Raw genomic sequence first — 19,233 nt, forward strand, 5'->3', positions numbered from 1 at the left:
ACTTTTTTGCCGTTAACATATTGTACTTTTTTTTTTTTTACAGTGTTTACCTTTTTTTCTGTATAGAAAACCCAAACACACAGTTTGCTCTCTTCTAATTGGGGTCATTAAATGTAGGTCTGTTTAGCAAGAAGAAATAAAAAAAAATCTAAAAAAAAAATACTCTGTTAGAGTTACTATTCTAATTATGCAGTAATATTCTGTAATCATTCTCCACAGTAAACTAATGTCATTTTACAATCCTTCATTGGCAACTTTTTTTGCAAAAACCTTTTTATATTGTACTGTTTGTCTTTTTCATTGATAAAAAAAATATATAAAATATATATATATATATATATATATTAAACCCCAAACACATCTAATTGGGATTGTTGTGTTCTCTTATTACACATTTAGTTGCATGAGTAAGCAAAGGTAGGTCATTTTAATGGGATATTAAATATAACAATAGCTTTGGGAGTCATAAAGTCATAAAGTTTCCTTTATGATCTGATAAACACACGCCTATGAACTGGAACATACCTGATATCCCATAATATCTAAGGCTACATTCACATTACAAGCCACATTGCTTGAATCCGATTTTTTTCTCAGATCGAATTGGCTCAGATATTGACGGTTCACATTCACAAATGTAAGTGATCTGTATCTGTGTGTAATGTGAACAAATCTGTCCCTGAAAAGCCTCACATGTACACATTGATACGTGTATAAACGTCTTCTACTTCACTACCAACAAAAACCTCATATTTAAGAGACGACTCGTAGCTTTAAAAAGTAAAATGGATGTGTTAGCATCTCATATGTGGAGCATCTTTTGCTGGAGTGGAGAGTAAAGGTCAGGTCGAGGAGGTATAAAAAGAGCAGGTGGTTTGCTTTTGCTGTTTTTGCAGCTATAGCTGCACAGCTACACCTAGAGATAGAGTGTGGGTGCGAGAGAGAAGCACGTAGCGCATGTTTAAAAGCAAAAAATACGCATGAATTTCGAATTTGACAGTTCACGTTCATGTCGGAAGTCCATGGATCGGACAAGTATCTGATTTAGGACATATAAAAGTGACTCAAATCTGACGTTGAGCAAAAAATCTCATTTAAATCACTTCAGCCTGGTAATGTGAAGGCAGTCTATGATAGGTAAAAACATTTCTTTTGTTTATTAAAAACATTTCTTTTGTTTATTATACACTTTTCTGTCGCCATAAAGAAAAGCCCTTTTGAGTTAACCTCTCTTTCTTTCTGCGCTGATTTGTCACTAATTTTTTTTCACCTCAGCAAACAGGAGCTACATTTTTCCCGCTAGGAAAACAAGTGTATTTATAGGTGGGGGCGGCGCTAATATTCAAACCGCAGCCTTCTGATTCGCGCACGCGACTGACTGTGAGGCGCCCGGACCAATAGCAGGGTTTGTTGTGGGCAGGGTGGGCGGGGCCTGTGTGTGAGTGAGTCCTGTTTAAAGGCAGAGGGTGAGGAGAGAGTGAGTGGTGTGAGGTGGGCGCTGGACTGCTGCTGCTGCTGCTGCTGGCGGGAGTAGAGGAGTGTAGATATGAACATGGCTGAAGCTGAGGGCTGCTGCGGGTTGCTGTACTATCTGGGGGGCTTCACGGCGCTGTATTACCTGCTGAAGTGGTCCTGGGGGTGCTGGAGGGGCTTCAAGGTGTACATGCTGTCTGAAGTTTGGCGCACGGATGTGAGGAAGTTCGGCCAGTGGGCAGGTAAGCTGCTATTATAAAAAACTGCTCTATTCAATTTAATCCTAACATGTGTCAAAAGTAAACTGACTGAATTTTAATTCATTCTATATCTTTGCAATAAATTAATTTAACCATTCAGTATTCAAGGTATTATTTAAATAACTTGATTTTGATAATAGTACACCCATATTAATTTTTTTCCTGTCTTACTTTTTGAATAAAAGCCCTTTTTATATTACTACCTCACTAGTGCTCAACATGGGTAAAATTGACCTGCATTCATTTTCTGTGTAACTTCATGTATGGGTGAGTGCTTCTATGATATAACTTACCAATAAATTAATTCAGTCATTCAGAATTTAAGGCATTTCTCAAATAACATGTTTTTGATCGTCAATTATCCTTATTTTATTTCATCCTTTTTAACTTTTTGAATTAAAGCCCTTTTTGTATCACCACCCTTCTAATGCACCAATAGGTCAAAAATGACCCGCATTCATTTTCTATGTAACTTTTTGTATGGCTGAGTGTTTCAATTATATATCTTACCAATAAATTCACTTCAAAACATTCAGAATTTAAGGTATTTAGCAATTAACTTGTTGTTCATAGTACATCCTTATTTTATTTTTTACTTTCTTACTTTTTCAATAAAAGCCCTTTTGGTATCACTACCCCTCTATTGCGCAACATGGGTAAAAAATTACCTGCATTCATTTTCTTTTATTAAATTATGAATGGCTGAGCACAAATTTCTTTAGCACAAATCTTCCTTTGTATTTTATTTTCTTACTTTATAAAGAAGCAGCTTTTGTATTTTTACATAAGGTTTACACACGGGGTCAGACACGAAACACATTTACAATTTCACAGTAATAATAAGATAAGGATAAGTATGATGATCAAAAACATTAACTTAATTAAAGAATACTTTAAATTCTGAATGACTGAATTACCTTATGGCTAAAATAGATAATAGAAACACTCAACCATACATCAAAATACATAGAAAATAAATACGAGGCATCAGTTCCTTCATATTATCACTATTTCTGACCATTCCACACAGTTTAATCTCATTTGCTTTAGTGTACAATATGTACAATTTTCTGTTATTTCACAACCGCACAATAATAGCAACACAGGTCTCATATTATTTACAGTTTTCTTACATAATTTCGATAAACTTAGCCTAAAAAAGGACTGTGTATTGGCAAGAACTTAACAATGCAATGCATATCACAATACAGTGGTTATATTTCAATTCATATTGCAGTATGTTGCGAAACATTTAAGCGTAGGATAATATTGTAATTGTATTAAATCAAATTTTAGTAAAACTCCTATAAATAATAGTATACAAAAATAGAATACTATTATATATATATATATATATATATATATATGTATATATATATATATATATATATATATATATATATATATATATATATATATATATTTTTTTTTTTTTTTTAATAATTTTTTTTATAATTTTATTTCAAAATTTTCCCATTTTCTCCCCAATTTACACGGCCAATTACCCAACCCACTCATTAGGACTCCCCCTATCACTAATGATGCCCCAACACACCAGGAGGGTGAAGACTAACACATGCTTACTCCGATACATGTGAAGCCAGACACCGCTTCTTTTCGAGCTGCTGCTGATGCAGCATTACCGAGCAGCCAGCGCGCTCGGAGGAAAGCGCAGCGGCTCGGCTCCGGTACATCAGCTCACAGACGCCCTGTGCTGCAGACATCACTGTAGGAGTGATGTGGGGAGAGAGCCATCTACCCACCCAGAGGGAGCAGGGCCAATTTTGCTCCCTCTAACGCCGGCAGCTTGATGGCAAAGCTGCATGAGTGGGGGTTCGAACCTCCTGCTCATAGTGGCAGCGCTTTAGACCGCTGGACCACTCGGCGCCCCTCTATTATATATTTTTTTAAATCTGAGAGAAAGGAATGTTTACTTTCAGAACAGTGGAATCTAACAATACTAAAATATATACAACACTGCCATCTAGTGGTCAGAGTTTAAACCAACACAAAATGAACCCCTGTCTGACACCAATCTTTACCATGTAATAATATAAAATCCGTACAGTATTGCAGAGATCTCACCGCTCTCAGGTCATGGGATGTGCAGTATTTCTTCTTGTGATCAGTAGTCATATCAGTGTTTTCTGTGGGTGGGATTTACACTTGTGTTTATTGTAGTTCTGTTGGTCAATGGCAGAGGTTTGGAGCGCAGGCTATATAGAATCCTCTAACCATGCCTGTATTATCCAGTGTTTGCCTGTAAGGTGGGGAAAAGACTGTAAGTTATATTTTTAGCTCTGATTCTTTCACAGGTACAGTTATTCTTATTTATAATAGCTCCAAACAACACACAACATCTGTGTTATTATTTGCATTATTATTATTATTATTATAAGATGTCAACACTTAAATCAGAATCAGAAACAACTTTTACTCACCGAGTATGTTCTATATGCAAGGAATTTGTCCTGGAGACACACACACACAGGCACAGACACATGTATGACATGTAACACATTAAACAGACCAGGCAAGAACACAGATCATAGACTATTTACAAGCATCAAACTATATATTACTAAAAATACAGTATAATAAAGAGAAAAGCTGGAGATTTAAGTTTTTTTTATTGTGTTTGCTTTGTAGGATAAAGTACTGCAGGCTGGAGATCAAGTAGATAAACATTACAAAGGCATTTCATGGTAACCTGCTTACCAGATTAGTCATACATATCTCTCCTGCTGGGCATTTAAACTGTACTCTGGCTCTTTCAGTGTCTAATTTATTCCAGGAATTAGTAACTTATTACATTTTAGCTGAGGTGAATGGTACCTCGGTCTGTTGTTCTCCTTGCCCAGATCAGAGCTGCTATGTCCTGTAACTTATTATGTATTACCTTTAGTGTATAACAGTGGAGATCAGTATGGGAACCAGTATTCTGCAGCTTTTCTTAAGGCCTACAGCTTTAGTCTAGTTTAGTCACATAGTTTAGGTACATCCACCTTTCTCACACTGGGTGGAAGAGTCACATTCTAGTTCTGTGAAGAGGAGAACTGAATCATTTACACAAGCTATTCTCAGTATACAGTATGACTCTCTAGGTTAGTTTGTTCAGGATAAAAGAAAAAATACGAGTGTGAGAGTTTCATAACTTATATTTGATTAACCTGTGGCTTGATCACAATTTGCTCTCCTTTCTCTACACTCTTAAATATACATCTATGCTTGTAAATGATTCTTTGTCCAAACACATTTGCCATCTTCTATGGAAGCTAAACAGTGCTGCACTGATCTGTGGGATATGCATGTCATAACATACACAATAATATCACAAACATTTTTGACATAATGAAAAAAAACTATATATCGTTAAAAAAGTTACCTTCTTGAAAGGAATCTGTCTTGTATTATTTTAGCTATTTACTGCATTTGCTTTTAAAAGTTTATTTGCATGCAGTAAATATGCTGCACTTTTTATTTTGTGACACTATTATTATTTTATACAAAATCAGGGTCTTGGTGAGTTACATTTATAGATGTTTTTATTTGTACTGAATTTACAAAACAACTTTTTTTTTTTGTTGCAGAATTATATTTGTCATGTCCTTGTCCTGTCCCTTGTCAGCCTTCATGTTTTTCCCCCTCTTTTGTTTGTTGTCCTAGCCATGTGCTCATAGCAGTGCTTCAATGCTCCCACCTGTGTTCATTTGCAGCTTCGCCCCCTCATTACCTGTTCCCAGGTGTTTTCTGTTTCCTGTCCCCTCCATATGTATTTAAGCCCCTGTGTTTTTAGTGTTAGGCTGTCTGATCTTGTGCGTGCTTTACGTCAGTCAGTTTGCTGTTTCTTTGTTTACTGTTTTATTTGTTTATTTAATGTTATCGTGGTAGTCGTGTCAGTTTATGTGTCTTGTTTTGAGTTTAGTTTTGGTTTATTGTTTGTTTTTTGTAAATAGATTACCTGCATTTACGTCCATCTCGCATCCTCCCTGCTGCAATACCTGACAATATTCTGGAAATTAAGTTTAAAAGCCAATGTTTCAATGTTTTTTCATACCACCAAGACTATTGTTATCATAAAAATACCCTGAAATATTGTAATATTACATATTTCCTATGTGCTTGTCTCTTAACATGGACAATTTTAACCAGACATCACCGATCAAAATCATGACCACTTACTGCACTGTCCACTTTGAGTGATAATCCCATCTCCGAGTATTCCCGGTAAACATGTGATCAGACTGTGCGTAAAGAAATGATAAATGTTCCCCATTCTAAAGATTGCTGTAACTCATATCTGCAAGAATGTACACATTTCACTGCTGCTATTTGATTGGCTGATTAGATGAGTACATGAACTAAGAGTTCCTTGATAAGTATATATCTGTAATCTAATGTTAACACCACATATTTTACTTAATTTTAAGCAAACACACGTGTCTAAGATGAACCACTGGTTAAACTTGCTCTACGGCTGTGGCGCATTTTGCCCAAAAGCCATCAGTTAGACATCCACACGATTAACACGTAGACCTGGAGTTCAATTATTAATTATCCTTTCTCCTCCAGTGGTCACCGGAGCGACGTCAGGGATTGGACGGGCCTACGCCTTGGAGGTCAGTGGTGATCCTTTTTTTTACACCATCACAAACTCCAGACTCACAGACTCCACCTGATGCAGCAGAGCAGACACCAGCACATCTATCTAGACCTGGGTGTGAGTGCAGGTTCAGTTCAGTGGTAGAAGAATGTAGTGTTTATGTGGGAGGTGTGATGGAAATTATGTTTAAATATACATTAAATAATTAGTTATAATACAGTAATAAAGGCTGTGAATGTGGCAGGGAATTCCATAACTATGTAATGTACAGTTACAGTGTTCTCACTGATGATAATTAGAAGAGGAATACACAGGTATATTTAGTACCAGTACTAGAAAGAGTGTGAGGTTACAATTGGGAAACATAAACAAGCACAGTATTGTGTTATCAGTACACTGTAGTCCTTTGCAGTTTCTGAGAAATGTTTTTTGCAGCTTCCTTTCAAGCATGAAAAATATAGGGAAGGGTTTTGCTATGAAGGGTGAAATACTGGATATTTCTGCTCAAATTACATGTTTTGTTGATTTTACAATGAATGAAGGACGAATAAATTTGCTAATTATATCTGATCATTTTAATGTAAAATGTTATGTAAAATGTTCACTTGCACCTTTTAATTTATAGAAATAATGAAAAGTGTATCATAAAATAAATGAATATATATACATTCCACAGAGAAGCAGTCTGCACATTTAACGTAAAAAAGCTTCATTTAATTCATTGAAATGACGAGAAATTAAACATACAGTGAGTCCAAGAAGTATTTGATCCCTTGCTGATTTTCTTGGTTTGCCCACTAATAAAGACACTATCCTTCTGCACTTTTAATGGTAGATATATTCTAACATGGAGAGACAGAATATCAAGACAAAAATCCAGAATATAATTTTAAAGAATATATTTTAATTAATTTGTATTTCAATGAGGAAAATAAGTATTTGATCCCTCCAAACACACTCAATACTTAGTGGCAAAGCCTTTGTTTGCAAGCACAGCGGTGAGACGTTTGTTGTAGTTAACCACAAGTTTGGCACACACACCAGGGGGAATTTTGGCCCACTCTTCTTTGCAGATCCTCTCTAAATCATGAAGGTTGGTGGGCTGTCGCTTGGCAACTCTGACCTTCAGCTCCCTCCATAGATTTTCGATCGGATTGAGGTCTGGCGACTGGCTGGGCCACTCCATGACCTTAATGTGATTTTTCTTGAGCCAATCCTTTGTTGCCTTTGCTGTATGTTTAGGGTCGTTATCATGTTGGAAGACCCAATCACGGCCCATTTTCAGATCCCTGGCAGAGGGGAGGAGGTTGTCCCTCAGGATTGTGCGGTACATGGCTCCATCCATCTTCCCTGTGATGCGGTGAAGTAGCCCTGTACCCTTGGCAGAGAAACACACCCAAAACATTATGCTTCCACCTCCATGCTTGATGGTGGGCACAGTGTTCTTGGGGTCATAGGCAGCATTTTTCTTCCTCCACACATGGCGGGTGGAGTTGAGGCCAAAAAGTTCAATTTTGGTCTCGTCTGACCACAAAGCCTTCTCCCAATAACTTGGTTCATCTTTCAAATGATCATTGGCATACTTGAGGCGCGCCTCCACATGTGCTCTCTTCAGCAGGGGTACCTTTCGGGCACTGCAGGATGTGAATCCATTGTTGCGCAAAGTGTTGCCAATTGTTTCCTTGCAAACTGTGGTCCCAGCTGCCTTCAGGTCACTCCTGCCGAGTGGTTGCAGGACGATTTCTGACCGTTCTCAGCATCATTGCCACCCCACGAGGCGAAATCTTCTTTGGAGCACCGGGCCGAGGTCTGTTGATTGTCATGTTATACTCTTTAAACTTTCTGATAATTGCACCAATAGTTGTTACTTTCACATCCAACACCTTACTAATCTTTTTGTAGCCCATTCCAGCTTTGTGAAGGTCAACAATTCTGACTCTGAGGTCCTGTGACAGCTCTTTGGTTTTACCCATGTTGGAGACTTGAAATCTGTGTGATCTGTCTGATTCTGTGGACAGGTGTTTTTCACACAAGTGATTAGTGAGAACAGGTGGCTTCAGGTCAGGTAACAAGTTGATTGGGAGTGTCTAACTGGTCTGTAAAAGCCAGAACTGCTAATGAATACTAAGGGATCAAATACTTATTTCACTCCATGAAATACAAATCAATTAATATATATTCCTTAGATTTATTTTCTGGATTTTCTTTTTAATATTCTGTCTCTCCATGTAAGAATACATCTACCATTAAAAGTATAGAATGATCATGTCTTTATTAGTGGGCCAACGAAGAAAATCAGCAAGGGATCAAATACTTCTTGGACTCACTGTAAATGAACAAATCTTTCATGTATAACACATCTGCATATTTTAATGTAAACCGTCTGTTTACTTGCTTCCTTAATTTATTGGAATTATTAAAAATAAAAATGTACAGTTTTATAGATAATGTACTGTCTATACTGTATACGGTCCCTGAGTATGTCAAACAAAGCTGCATGCAGTAAGGTTATCAATCACTGCTCACCCCAGGAAGTTACTGTTCTACAGAGTAACTGAATGGACTGGAGGTTTATTTGTTTATTGATGTACAGTATATATAATTGTGTGACCGAGTGTGTGTTTGTGTGTGTTAGCTGGCGAGACGAGGCTTGGACATTGTCCTAATCAGTCGTTCAGAGGAGAAACTTCTTCAAACTGCCAAAGAAATAGGTGAGTGTCATTTGGAAAAACACAGGCTGTGAAAGGGCAACACACAAACACACACACCACACTGCATAAACATTATTGAACTTTATATTTCTTTTAAATCATAAGAGATAAGAGCTAATAAAATCTCTCTTTAAAGTTTATTTTTCCATTCTTTTTTGCTTTTTCTCTAGTGAAGAAATATGATTACCATATAATTAGCAACTAGACTATTTTTAATATTAATTAAGGAGCATGTGTTTCTCTGGCATTGATAAACTATAGCCACTATCATGCATAAGCAAAGTTTAACTATAATTCTGTTCTGTATCCAAAAACTGTACTAAAATTTCAGAAAAATGTTCCTTAATGTACAATTGTGACATGTACAGTACATAATGCCATCAAACACTTATGAATATCAGGAGAAGTCCTGAGCGCACATGAAAGTTTAAAGCACTTTTTATAATCTTTATTTTACTGTTTAGGGATGGATTTAAAAATAAATAAAACAAAAATGTTTTGTAAAACAGTATTCTTATAATCGTATATTTTACTATCACTGGGACATAATTCAGGTCTAAAAGGTTTAACTTTAGTTAAATTTAACCAGGCAAGTCATTAAGAACATACTGTTATTTACCTTAACAACCTGACAAGTAGCAGATGCTAAAAAGGTAAGGATAAGAGGGAAAACAAGACAGAGAGAGAACACCAGAGGGAAACCATATAAAACACTCAGTTAATAGCAAAACAGTTGCAAATACTAGTAAAACTATACCTGATGTGTTCCTTAAACTACACATTCTTAGCTTTCATAATTTTTAAGACAGTTTGCCTAAACTATTATGTTTGTGGTCGTGTGTGCATGTGTTCCTAGAATCTCAGTATAGGCGGCAGACCCGGATCATTCAGGCTGATTTCACCGGAGGCGAGTCCATCTACCCTGCCATCGCACAGCAGCTGAAAGGTCTGGAGATCGGCATTCTAGGTAACTGAATGAACTGTGAGCAGAAAGAATTAGGAAAAGTGGGTGAAATAATGTAAGTGCCGTAGATTACAAAAAAAAAACCCATATGTGTCACACTGACATTTGATACAGACACTGATATAAAAACATCTGGGCTGTAAACACAGATCGGAATGTCAGATGACCTGTGTGTGAGCTGTGTAATGTACCATGAAACAGACAAAAATAGTACAGCACACATTATTTAATACACATTATATGGCCAAAAGTATTGGGACAGGACTTTTATTTTTAATTAATGGAATAAATAAGAGTTTATCCTACATGAGGAACTTTCTGTACTGTCCAGGAAAACCTTTGTATTAGATTGAGTAAGAAGCGCATTAGTGAGGTCAGGATTTTGGATGATTGCCACTCCACCTTGTCCCAATCTCCCAAACTCTCCATCGTTCCAGAGAACACGGTTCCAGGGTCACAGCTTAATGCTGGGGGGCTTTATACGTCTCTATCACACACCTGGAATTAGACATGGTGCCAATAAATTCATGTTTTCTGCTCCAGAGAGCCTCAATCTACTGGAAATATTTGTTTGCTGGGATTAGAAAAGCTGTGGTGTGCATTTGCACATCTGTGTTAGCATTGTGTGCTACTTAAATTAGCAGAATGCATTCATTTTTACAATTAAAAATAATACCAGCAATCTATTTATTACTGTGCATCAGAAAAACAAGCATACTGACTTGTAGGGTGACTGACCCTCTTTATATTTTTTTGTACAAAGCTGTTTTTTTATCATTTATTGCTTAGTAACAGGACTTCTGCAGTGCACTATGTTCTGCTTTAAGCTTATGTAGTGATCAGCAGTGTTCACCAGACATTTGAGTGGATTGTGGGAGTTTGTAGTGCCCTCATATTGAAAGTGGAATTCCACTTTTCCTGTCAAACACTAAGAGATAATTAACTGGTGTATTCAGCAGTGTTCGTATTAGACACACTTAAGGCCCTTTTGGACCGTGCCATATTGTATCATACACAATATACAGTAATATCATGAAAAAAAAAAACATTTTGATTTGTATACAAATCACTGCTGTATAAAACTGTTCTAATATGTAAAACTTATACTATTTATGAATTACTTTAAATTATTCAAATATTGCTACAATTATTAAAATGTTTTTTTTTAGTAATTTTTCATATCGCCAAGAATATCATTATCACACAAATTCCCAGGAATCTCGCAATATTATTTAAGGACACATGTTACCCAACCCTAACGTCAAATATTTAAAACAAAAACACTTACTAAAAATAAAGTCCAAAACTGACAGACTGCATTGCTGCATATTTTTTGTTGTTTTTTTTATGTTTGATTTTCTGCATTAAAATCTGAATTACCACTTAGCCCTGTTGAGCAAACAGAGCTCAGTTTTGTAGCTCTGTTCATTGTTTTGGATCAGAACACAAAGGCTCATATTATAAGAAACATGCTCACTACAGGAATGTCAAAGTGTATCAGCAGAGCAAAGCTGAATGAAATGAATGAAAAGCTGGAGAATGTCAATCAGTTCTTTTTAGAGACTTAATATAGTCTATTCATCTGTACAAATAAGCTACAGCTACAGCTTCCCTCACTATCGAGCACTCACGTTGAGGAGAGGAAGTAAAGAGAGCAGACAGATGAGAGCAGAAAGCAGACAGGGAGCAGAGACAAAGAAATAGTGGACGTTGCTGAAAACTATGGAAGTTCTGGTCCTCTTTACATAGCACAGAAGGCAAAAAACTAAAAGCTAAAAAAGACTCAGTGTGAAGGTTCCACTATGTTCAAAAAGTATTCAATTATTCAATTATTCAAAAGTAAAAGTGTTGAACACCATTATAATGATCAAATAAGCACAGAATTTTCATCTTACACTCTCCCTTTCTCCCCAGTAAACAACGTGGCTATGAATTACGCTGAAGAGTTTGCACATTTTTTGGATGTTCCTGACTCAGAACAGGTAAAGTCACGGGCAGTACTTTGTGTCTGAGATTGTGGTGTCTGTGCTTGTTCAAATGATAGCACTGAATTCTGCATATTTGTCATTTCAGAGAATCACTCAAGTGATCAACTGCAACATCCTATCTGTTACTCAGGTACAAATCTGTGTCTGTGTGTGCTGTTATTTTAATCTTTGCTGACCCACCTGTTTACTCTAAGCTAAGTGTAATGCATGGATTGTTACTGTTCTGAAGATGATGATGATAATTTTTGTCATTCTTTAGATGACCAGAGTGATTTTGCCACACATGGTTGAAAGGTACACATCCAGCTTTGTCCTGATCATATCATATCCTGCATGAGAGCATGAAGGCTGGAGATAATGAACATGTGCTTGTGTGTGTGTGTGTGTGTGTGTGTGTGTGTAGGGGTAGTGGACTTATCATCAACTTGTCATCAGAAGCTGCTTCTAAGCCTCAACCCATGCTGGCACTGTACTCTGCTACAAAGGTATTGCGCACACTCTGCCCTTTAGCAGGCAGTAGACACCTTCTTGAAATAGATCCACTCATCACAGTAAATGCACTCACCGTCCAAAACATCAAGTTGCACCCTGAACAAAGTGTGGGATTGCATTTTTATTCAGAAGGAAGATAAAGGGTACCAGGAACAATTCAGTTCCTGCAGATATTGCAGTTGATTTGGAGTGTTGATAGCACTTCCAATAGTATCCCACACATTTTTAATCAGCAATAGGTTTGATGATGTAGCTGGCCATAGTATGTTAACTGTGTCTTCAAGGTTAGCTTTTGAGATGGCAGCAGTATGTGATCGAGAAGGTGTCCTTCTGCTAAAATCCACTTTTTCTTGCTCTTTGTGAACAAGAGTTGTACAGTGAGTCCAAGAAGTATTTGATCCCTTGCTGATTTTCTTTGTTTGCCCACTAATAAAGACACTATCCTTCTGCACTTTTAATGGTAGATATATTCTAACATGGAGAGACAAAAATCCAGAATATAATTTTAAAGAATATATTTTAATTAATTTGTATTTCAATGAGGAAAATAAGTATTTGATCCCTCTTGCCAAACACACTCAATACTTAGTGGCAAAGCCTTTGTTTGCAAGCACAGCGGTGAGACGTTTGTTGTAGTTAACCACAAGTTTAGCACACACACCAGGGGGAATTTTGGCCCACTCTTCTTTGCAGATCCTCTCTAAATCATGAAGGTTGGTGGGCTGTCGCTTGGCAACTCTGACCTTCAGCTCCCTCCATAGATTTTCGATCGGATTGAGGTCTGGCGACTGGCTGGGCCACTCCATGACCTTAATAAGATTTTTCTTGAGCCAATCCTTTGCTGTATGTTTAGGGTCGTTATCATGTTGGAAGACCCAACCACGGCCCATTTTCAGATCCCTGGCAGAGGGGAGGAGGTTGTCCCTCAGGATTGTGCGGTACATGGCTCCATCCATCTTCCCAGTGATGTGGTGAAGTAGCCCTGTACCCTTGGCAGAGAAACACCCCCAAAACATTATGCTTCCACCTCCATGCTTGACGGTGGGCACAGTGTTCTTGGGGTCATAGGCAGCATTTTTCTTCCTCCACACATGGCGGGTGGAGTTGAGGCCAAAGAGTTCAATTTTGGTCTCGTCTGACCACAAAACCTTCTCCCAATAACTTGGTTCATCTTTCAAATGATCATTGGCATACTTGAGGCGCGCCTCCACATGTGCTCTCTTCAGCAGGGGTACCTTTCGGGCACTGCAGGATGTGAATCCATTGTTGCGCAAAGTGTTGCCAATTGTTTCCTTGCAAACTGTGGTCCCAGCTGCCTTCAGGTCATTTGCTAACTCCTGCCGAGTGGTTGCAGGACGATTTCTGACCGTTCTCAGCATCATTGCCACCCCACGAGGCGAAATCTTCTTTGGAGCACCGGGCCGAGGTCTGTTGATTGTCATGTTATACTCTTTAAACTTTCTGATAATTGCACCAATAGTTGTTACTTTCACATCCAACACCTTACTAATCTTTTTGTAGCCCATTCCAGCTTTGTGAAGGTCAACAATTCTGACTCTGAGGTCCTGTGACAGCTCTTTGGTTTTACCCATGTTGGAGACTTGAAATCTGTGTGATCTGTCTGATTCTGTGGACAGGTGTTTTTCACACAAGTGATTAGTGAGAACAGGTGGCTTCAGGTCAGGTAACAAGTTGATTGGGAGTGTCTAACTGGTCTGTAAAAGCCAGAACTGCTAATGAATACTAAGGGATCAAATACTTATTTCACTCCATGAAATACAAATCAATTAATATATATTCCTTAGATTTATTTTCTGGATTTTCTTTTTAATATTCTGTCTCTCCATGTAAGAATACATCTACCATTAAAAGTATAGAATGATCATGTCTTTATTAGTGGGCCAACGAAGAAAATCAACAAGGGATCAAATACTTCTTGGACTCACTGTATATGCAAGCTGCACATGAAACTATTGCTCAACCTTGTCTGCAGTAGCTAGTAAAAGAAAATATTCAGAAAAACGAGTCAATCAGGAAAAGCACCCGTGTCTACATCAACCTGTGAATTAGTATTCATGGCTTCACCCAGCTTGGCTCACGACCGCCCATAGGCAGAGCTGAAGCTGTGCAGCGACACTGTCTCGTCAGACAGGAGCTAACAGCGCTAGGTACAGCATTGCAGTTCGTTCCTGTGTTATTTGTGCAAATAACACATCAGGCTAAAAATGCACTTAGCAGGGCATTACACATGTTGTAAAGTAACATATGACATTGTCAAGACTCTTATTAGTGTATATTTGCATGTTTGAATATTCATGAGCTGAAATCCTATCATTCCTCCCCGCCACTCCTACACTGGACTAAAGCAGCGTTATACCAGATCACCGGAGCACTTTTTTTTTTCACAAAAAACAGCTCACATGGAATTCATTCAATCTAGAGACCAAAACTACCCATTTAAAAATGATTAAAAACGATGGAATGAGACCTTTAACACTGGACTGTCAAAGTGCCTTTAATGAAGAATAAATGTGATCTTGCATCATAGAAAATTGCACCCCACACCCTGACACCAGACCTTCTGGACGTGTAATACGGTTCATTCATCTAAGCGCTGACCACAGTGCCTCCACACACAGATTCATTGGTTTTATCCTGACAAAGACGAAAGCTGAAAAGAAGTGGTTCATCTTCATTGATGAGGAACGCTTTAGTCTTAATGAAGACAAAACACCACACACACATCCTCTCTTCTCACATATAAATATATATATATATTCTTCTTTCTTTCAGATATTTGTGACATATTTCTCTCGCTGTCTGCATTCGGAATACAGGTCACGAGGAATCACTGTTCAGGTAGAATATTATAACTGAAAAATCTATAAAAAATTTAAAGCTATATCTTTGCAATATCTTTATATTTATATTATATGTCTATCTGTCTATCCTTCGCTCTGCAGTGTGTGGCTCCGTTTGTGGTATCTACAAATATGACCAATAATGTACCAGTGAGTCCTCTAGTGAAGAGTGCAGAATCGTTTGCCAGAGATGCTCTCAACACTGTGGGGTACAGCTCATTCACAAGTGGCTGCCTTACACACGCACTACAGGTACACAAACACACTCTCACACACACACACACACACACACACACACACACACACACACACACACACACACACACACACACACACACAAACACACACACACACAGGGACAAAGAATAAGACCTCTCCACTCTATTTGTTATACTCTGTATATTGCAAGTATCTGGAATGCACATCATTAAATAATAAATGTATTATCAGCAGTGTTGGGCACTAAGTAATCAGTTATAGTTACTAGTTACTCTCCAAAAAAGTAACTGAGTTACTAACTAGCCCCCGTTACCCCCCGGCCCCCACCTTCTCAGAGCGTACACAGTTATCTCATCCTCCCCTCCCTTGTGACTCACACACACAACGCACACTCTTGCGTCTTTGTCTGTATGTGCGAAGTAAAAAAAAAAGTTCATAGAGCTGCTAAAGTAACGTGCAGTAACGGGGTGTCAGAAATGATAACGGCGTTATAGTTACAGTCAAAGTAATTAGATTACTCGTTACTGAAAAAAGTAACGGCGTTATTCCCATCACTGATTATCAGCAATAAATCACCCACAAAAACTATAGAAAGATAAATGCTAATAGATACACTGGTAACACTCTACAATAAGGATTTCAGCATTGTTATTGTTTCAGCATTGTTATTAAAAGGTATGCACACATTTTTTTGAAAGCTAAAGGAAGTAAAGAAAATTATTATTAACACAAATTAACACAGTCCATGCTTTTCATGCTGTTTTTGAAGAAACAACCCCTTCTTTACTTACTGTTTACCTGTTTTCTCTCTCTCACTCATCCCCCACAGAACATCGCTCTGTCAATTTTCTTCCCAGCCTGGTTTCGACACTCTGACTTCTGTGTGCGCCAGATGGAGAAATATGCACACAGCATTAAGCAGAAACTACAGGAAAAAAAAACACAGGCCCACAGTAAAGAGGAGTGATAAACATATACACACACACAATACATATTTGCACAAACTACTGACAATCATTAATGGAGGATACATCAGTACACACATTTACAACATTCACGCACAACTATCACACCTACTGTAAACCTCCAGCCTTTTCTTTTTGTGTACCATAAAGATTATAGTGAACAAATTCCATTCAGTATAGATCAGGAGAGCCTGGATTCGTTTCTGGAGCGTCAGAATTCAGTTGGTAATTTATCTGTTTTTAAAGACTGAACTAGGGACTAAGTCTGCACTGATTTAACTTTATTAATTCCAATGCGATACAGTTACATTATCTCATTACAGAGAACGTATTGCATATAATACAAGAAAAAGCCAGATCTTTTTCTTTTTGGACATTTAATGAATTATGCTGACCATGACCATTCCGTACACTAAGACAAGAACAGGGGACATAATGATAGACAGAACATCATAATACACTTGCTTTAGATTAGTTTTTCCAAGCTTGATTACTTGCTGATAGTTGATAATAGATTATTAACACCTTGTTTAGATTTGGTAAATTTAGCTGTTTACTATGAAACTCTTAACCTGCGTTATGAAACATAGAATAGCAGCATGTTGCTACACACAGTGTGGGCATCTTGTTCAGGGAATGGATCGCTCCAATGAATTAGCATTATCCAAAAACAGTTGTGACATTAGAGGAGTGAATCTGAAGTAAGAATGCACCAAATATTCTGCAACCAAAAATATTTATTCAAAAGCATCAACAGAGATACACCTTTGGTGTCTGTCAGAATAAGCGAAAAGACTAAATGATTTATATACTGACAAATAATGTTTTATTTAAAAAAGCAATACAAAAATGCCTAGTGAAAATCTCTAGTCTGAACCCATATACCATTATATAATTTTTAATGAAGGTATATATTTTTATTCAGTTTTACACCCAATTTATTAGGTGTTACCATGGCCTACCATATCTACTGAAGTCTTGCTTTTTTTAGCCTCATTTCAAGAAGGTTTTTTTGAACTGGGACAAATGATTATGTGATGGGGAAAAAGCAAACTTCCATGTTTCTATCTCTGTAATTTACTCATATTGCTTCTTTCCAGGAGTTCCTAAATAGCTCTTCCAATATTCCCTACATACAGATAATGAACTGTGAAGCTGAATTTCAATCCACAGGTTTCATAAGGAGTACCTTTATATTCCCTACACATTGAGCACAGGGTGTGAATGAAGTGAACGTTTTTGGCACTATTTAACACATTTTGTGTCTTTTAAATTAATTGTATAATTTTATTATCATTTGTTTATTAGTGTGACCCATGCAAAAGTATAGACACCCTGTGATCTGTAACCAGATATATATAGGAAGCAATATTTCCATGTCATGGGACAGGAACTAGTATTGCGTCTCATGGAGGCTGAAGAACATTGCCTGCTGGGTCCTACACTGAATGTGATTCTATCAGAGTTTTATGTCTGTTAACATGAACAGTTCTAGCCAGACACTGCTATTAGGAAATGGTACATTCTGATGGTACTGTGCAGTGTTGCTTAAAGCATTGACAGTGATTTATCTGATCATAAAGCTCAGTCTGTTAAGTACACTAACAAACATCAAGACTTTACATACTCTAAAGAAATGTTAGGAGAGAAAAAAAAAAGATTTGATAAAAAAAGGTGATTAGACAACAGAAGATTAGAAATGCATTCTCCACACTCCATGCAAATGAGGTATGAGGACAACATGTACCTTCTATAAAATTATGCCATGTGCCAGTAATCACAGTTCAGCAAGTACATACATTTAACGTCCCGTTCATGCCACAGATCAACATGATGCATGACAATAAAGTAGACTTCATTCAATATAAACTGCCCATCATAAGCAGGGATGTTTTGGAACACTTGACTTCCTGTTTGACAGAGTTTTATGTCTGTTAACATGAACAGTTCTAGCCAGACACTGCTATTAGGAAATGGTACATTCTGATGGTACTGTGCAGTGTTGCTTAAAGCATTGACAGTGATTTATCTGATCATAAAGCTCAGTCTGTTAAGTACACTAACAAACATCAAGACTTTACATACTCTAAAGAAATGTTAGGAGAGAAAAAAAAAAGATTTGATAAAAAAAAGAATTCTGACCTTGTCAACTGTGAAGATTAGAAGTAGACGTAAGAAGGGAGACGGTGTAAGGAAGAATGGATTCAACAAAATACCAACAAAAACGGGTTCATTTATTGTATAGATATATTCTTGTATAACACACTTGCCATAGGATGTGTAAAATGTGACAGCAAATTTGTGATATATTTGTTAGATTTGATTATATAATATATATAAATTAACAATATCCCTTTTGTACTATTGTTATATTATTACTATTATTGTTTTTAATATTATTTCTATTATATTTTGGTATTCTATTATATTAAAGTACATGACAACAGTGACTTTTTTTGGTTTTTGTACATTCAGTGCAGCTGCATGGTGCGGAAAGAAGCATATTCATGTTCTTAACACAAACAATGCCACACGCGTAACAGTCTTTCAATAGCGGGAAAAAACATCTGCTTCTGCATTCTCTACATTGGAAAGCTTAACTGTTCTCTTTGCTCAAACTAACCCTCCTTCCCCCTCCCCCTTTTCCAAGCTTGTTTTTGTGTATTCCTGTATGCAAAGCTTTGTCAACATGACAGG

At 37.3% G+C, this 19,233-nt stretch overlaps 2 protein-coding genes across 2 annotated transcripts in view; both read left to right on the plus strand.

The window, feature by feature from the left end:
- gnb2 (guanine nucleotide binding protein (G protein), beta polypeptide 2) overlaps positions 1–19,233 on the plus strand; it is a 411,910-nt gene that overhangs the window by 328,130 nt on the left and 64,547 nt on the right. The window lies entirely within an intron of this gene.
- hsd20b2 (hydroxysteroid (20-beta) dehydrogenase 2) lies at positions 1,482–18,654 on the plus strand. Its single transcript, XM_007258093.4, has 11 exons — positions 1,482–1,715; positions 6,306–6,352; positions 8,972–9,047; positions 9,904–10,014; positions 11,926–11,993; positions 12,085–12,129; positions 12,259–12,293; positions 12,403–12,484; positions 15,285–15,350; positions 15,455–15,604; positions 16,401–18,654. The coding sequence occupies exons 1-11, from the start codon at positions 1,547–1,549 to the stop codon at positions 16,536–16,538; spliced, it is 987 nt and encodes a 328-aa protein (XP_007258155.3). The 5' UTR covers positions 1,482–1,546; the 3' UTR covers positions 16,539–18,654.

This window comes from Astyanax mexicanus, chromosome 1, assembly GCF_023375975.1.
Source record: "Astyanax mexicanus isolate ESR-SI-001 chromosome 1, AstMex3_surface, whole genome shotgun sequence".
NCBI lineage: Eukaryota > Metazoa > Chordata > Actinopteri > Characiformes > Acestrorhamphidae > Astyanax > Astyanax mexicanus.

Bases quoted from the DNA above. Each gene is read 5' to 3' on its own strand.
- hsd20b2 (XM_007258093.4), top strand. From the start codon at position 1,547: ATGAACATGGCTGAAGCTGAGGGCTGCTGCGGGTTGCTGTACTATCTG. The intron at 12,294-12,402 runs GTACACATCCAG...GTGTGTGTGTAG, and splicing joins TTGCCACACATGGTTGAAAG to GGGTAGTGGACTTATCATCA. The intron at 12,485-15,284 runs GTATTGCGCACA...TCTTTCTTTCAG, and splicing joins CACTGTACTCTGCTACAAAG to ATATTTGTGACATATTTCTC.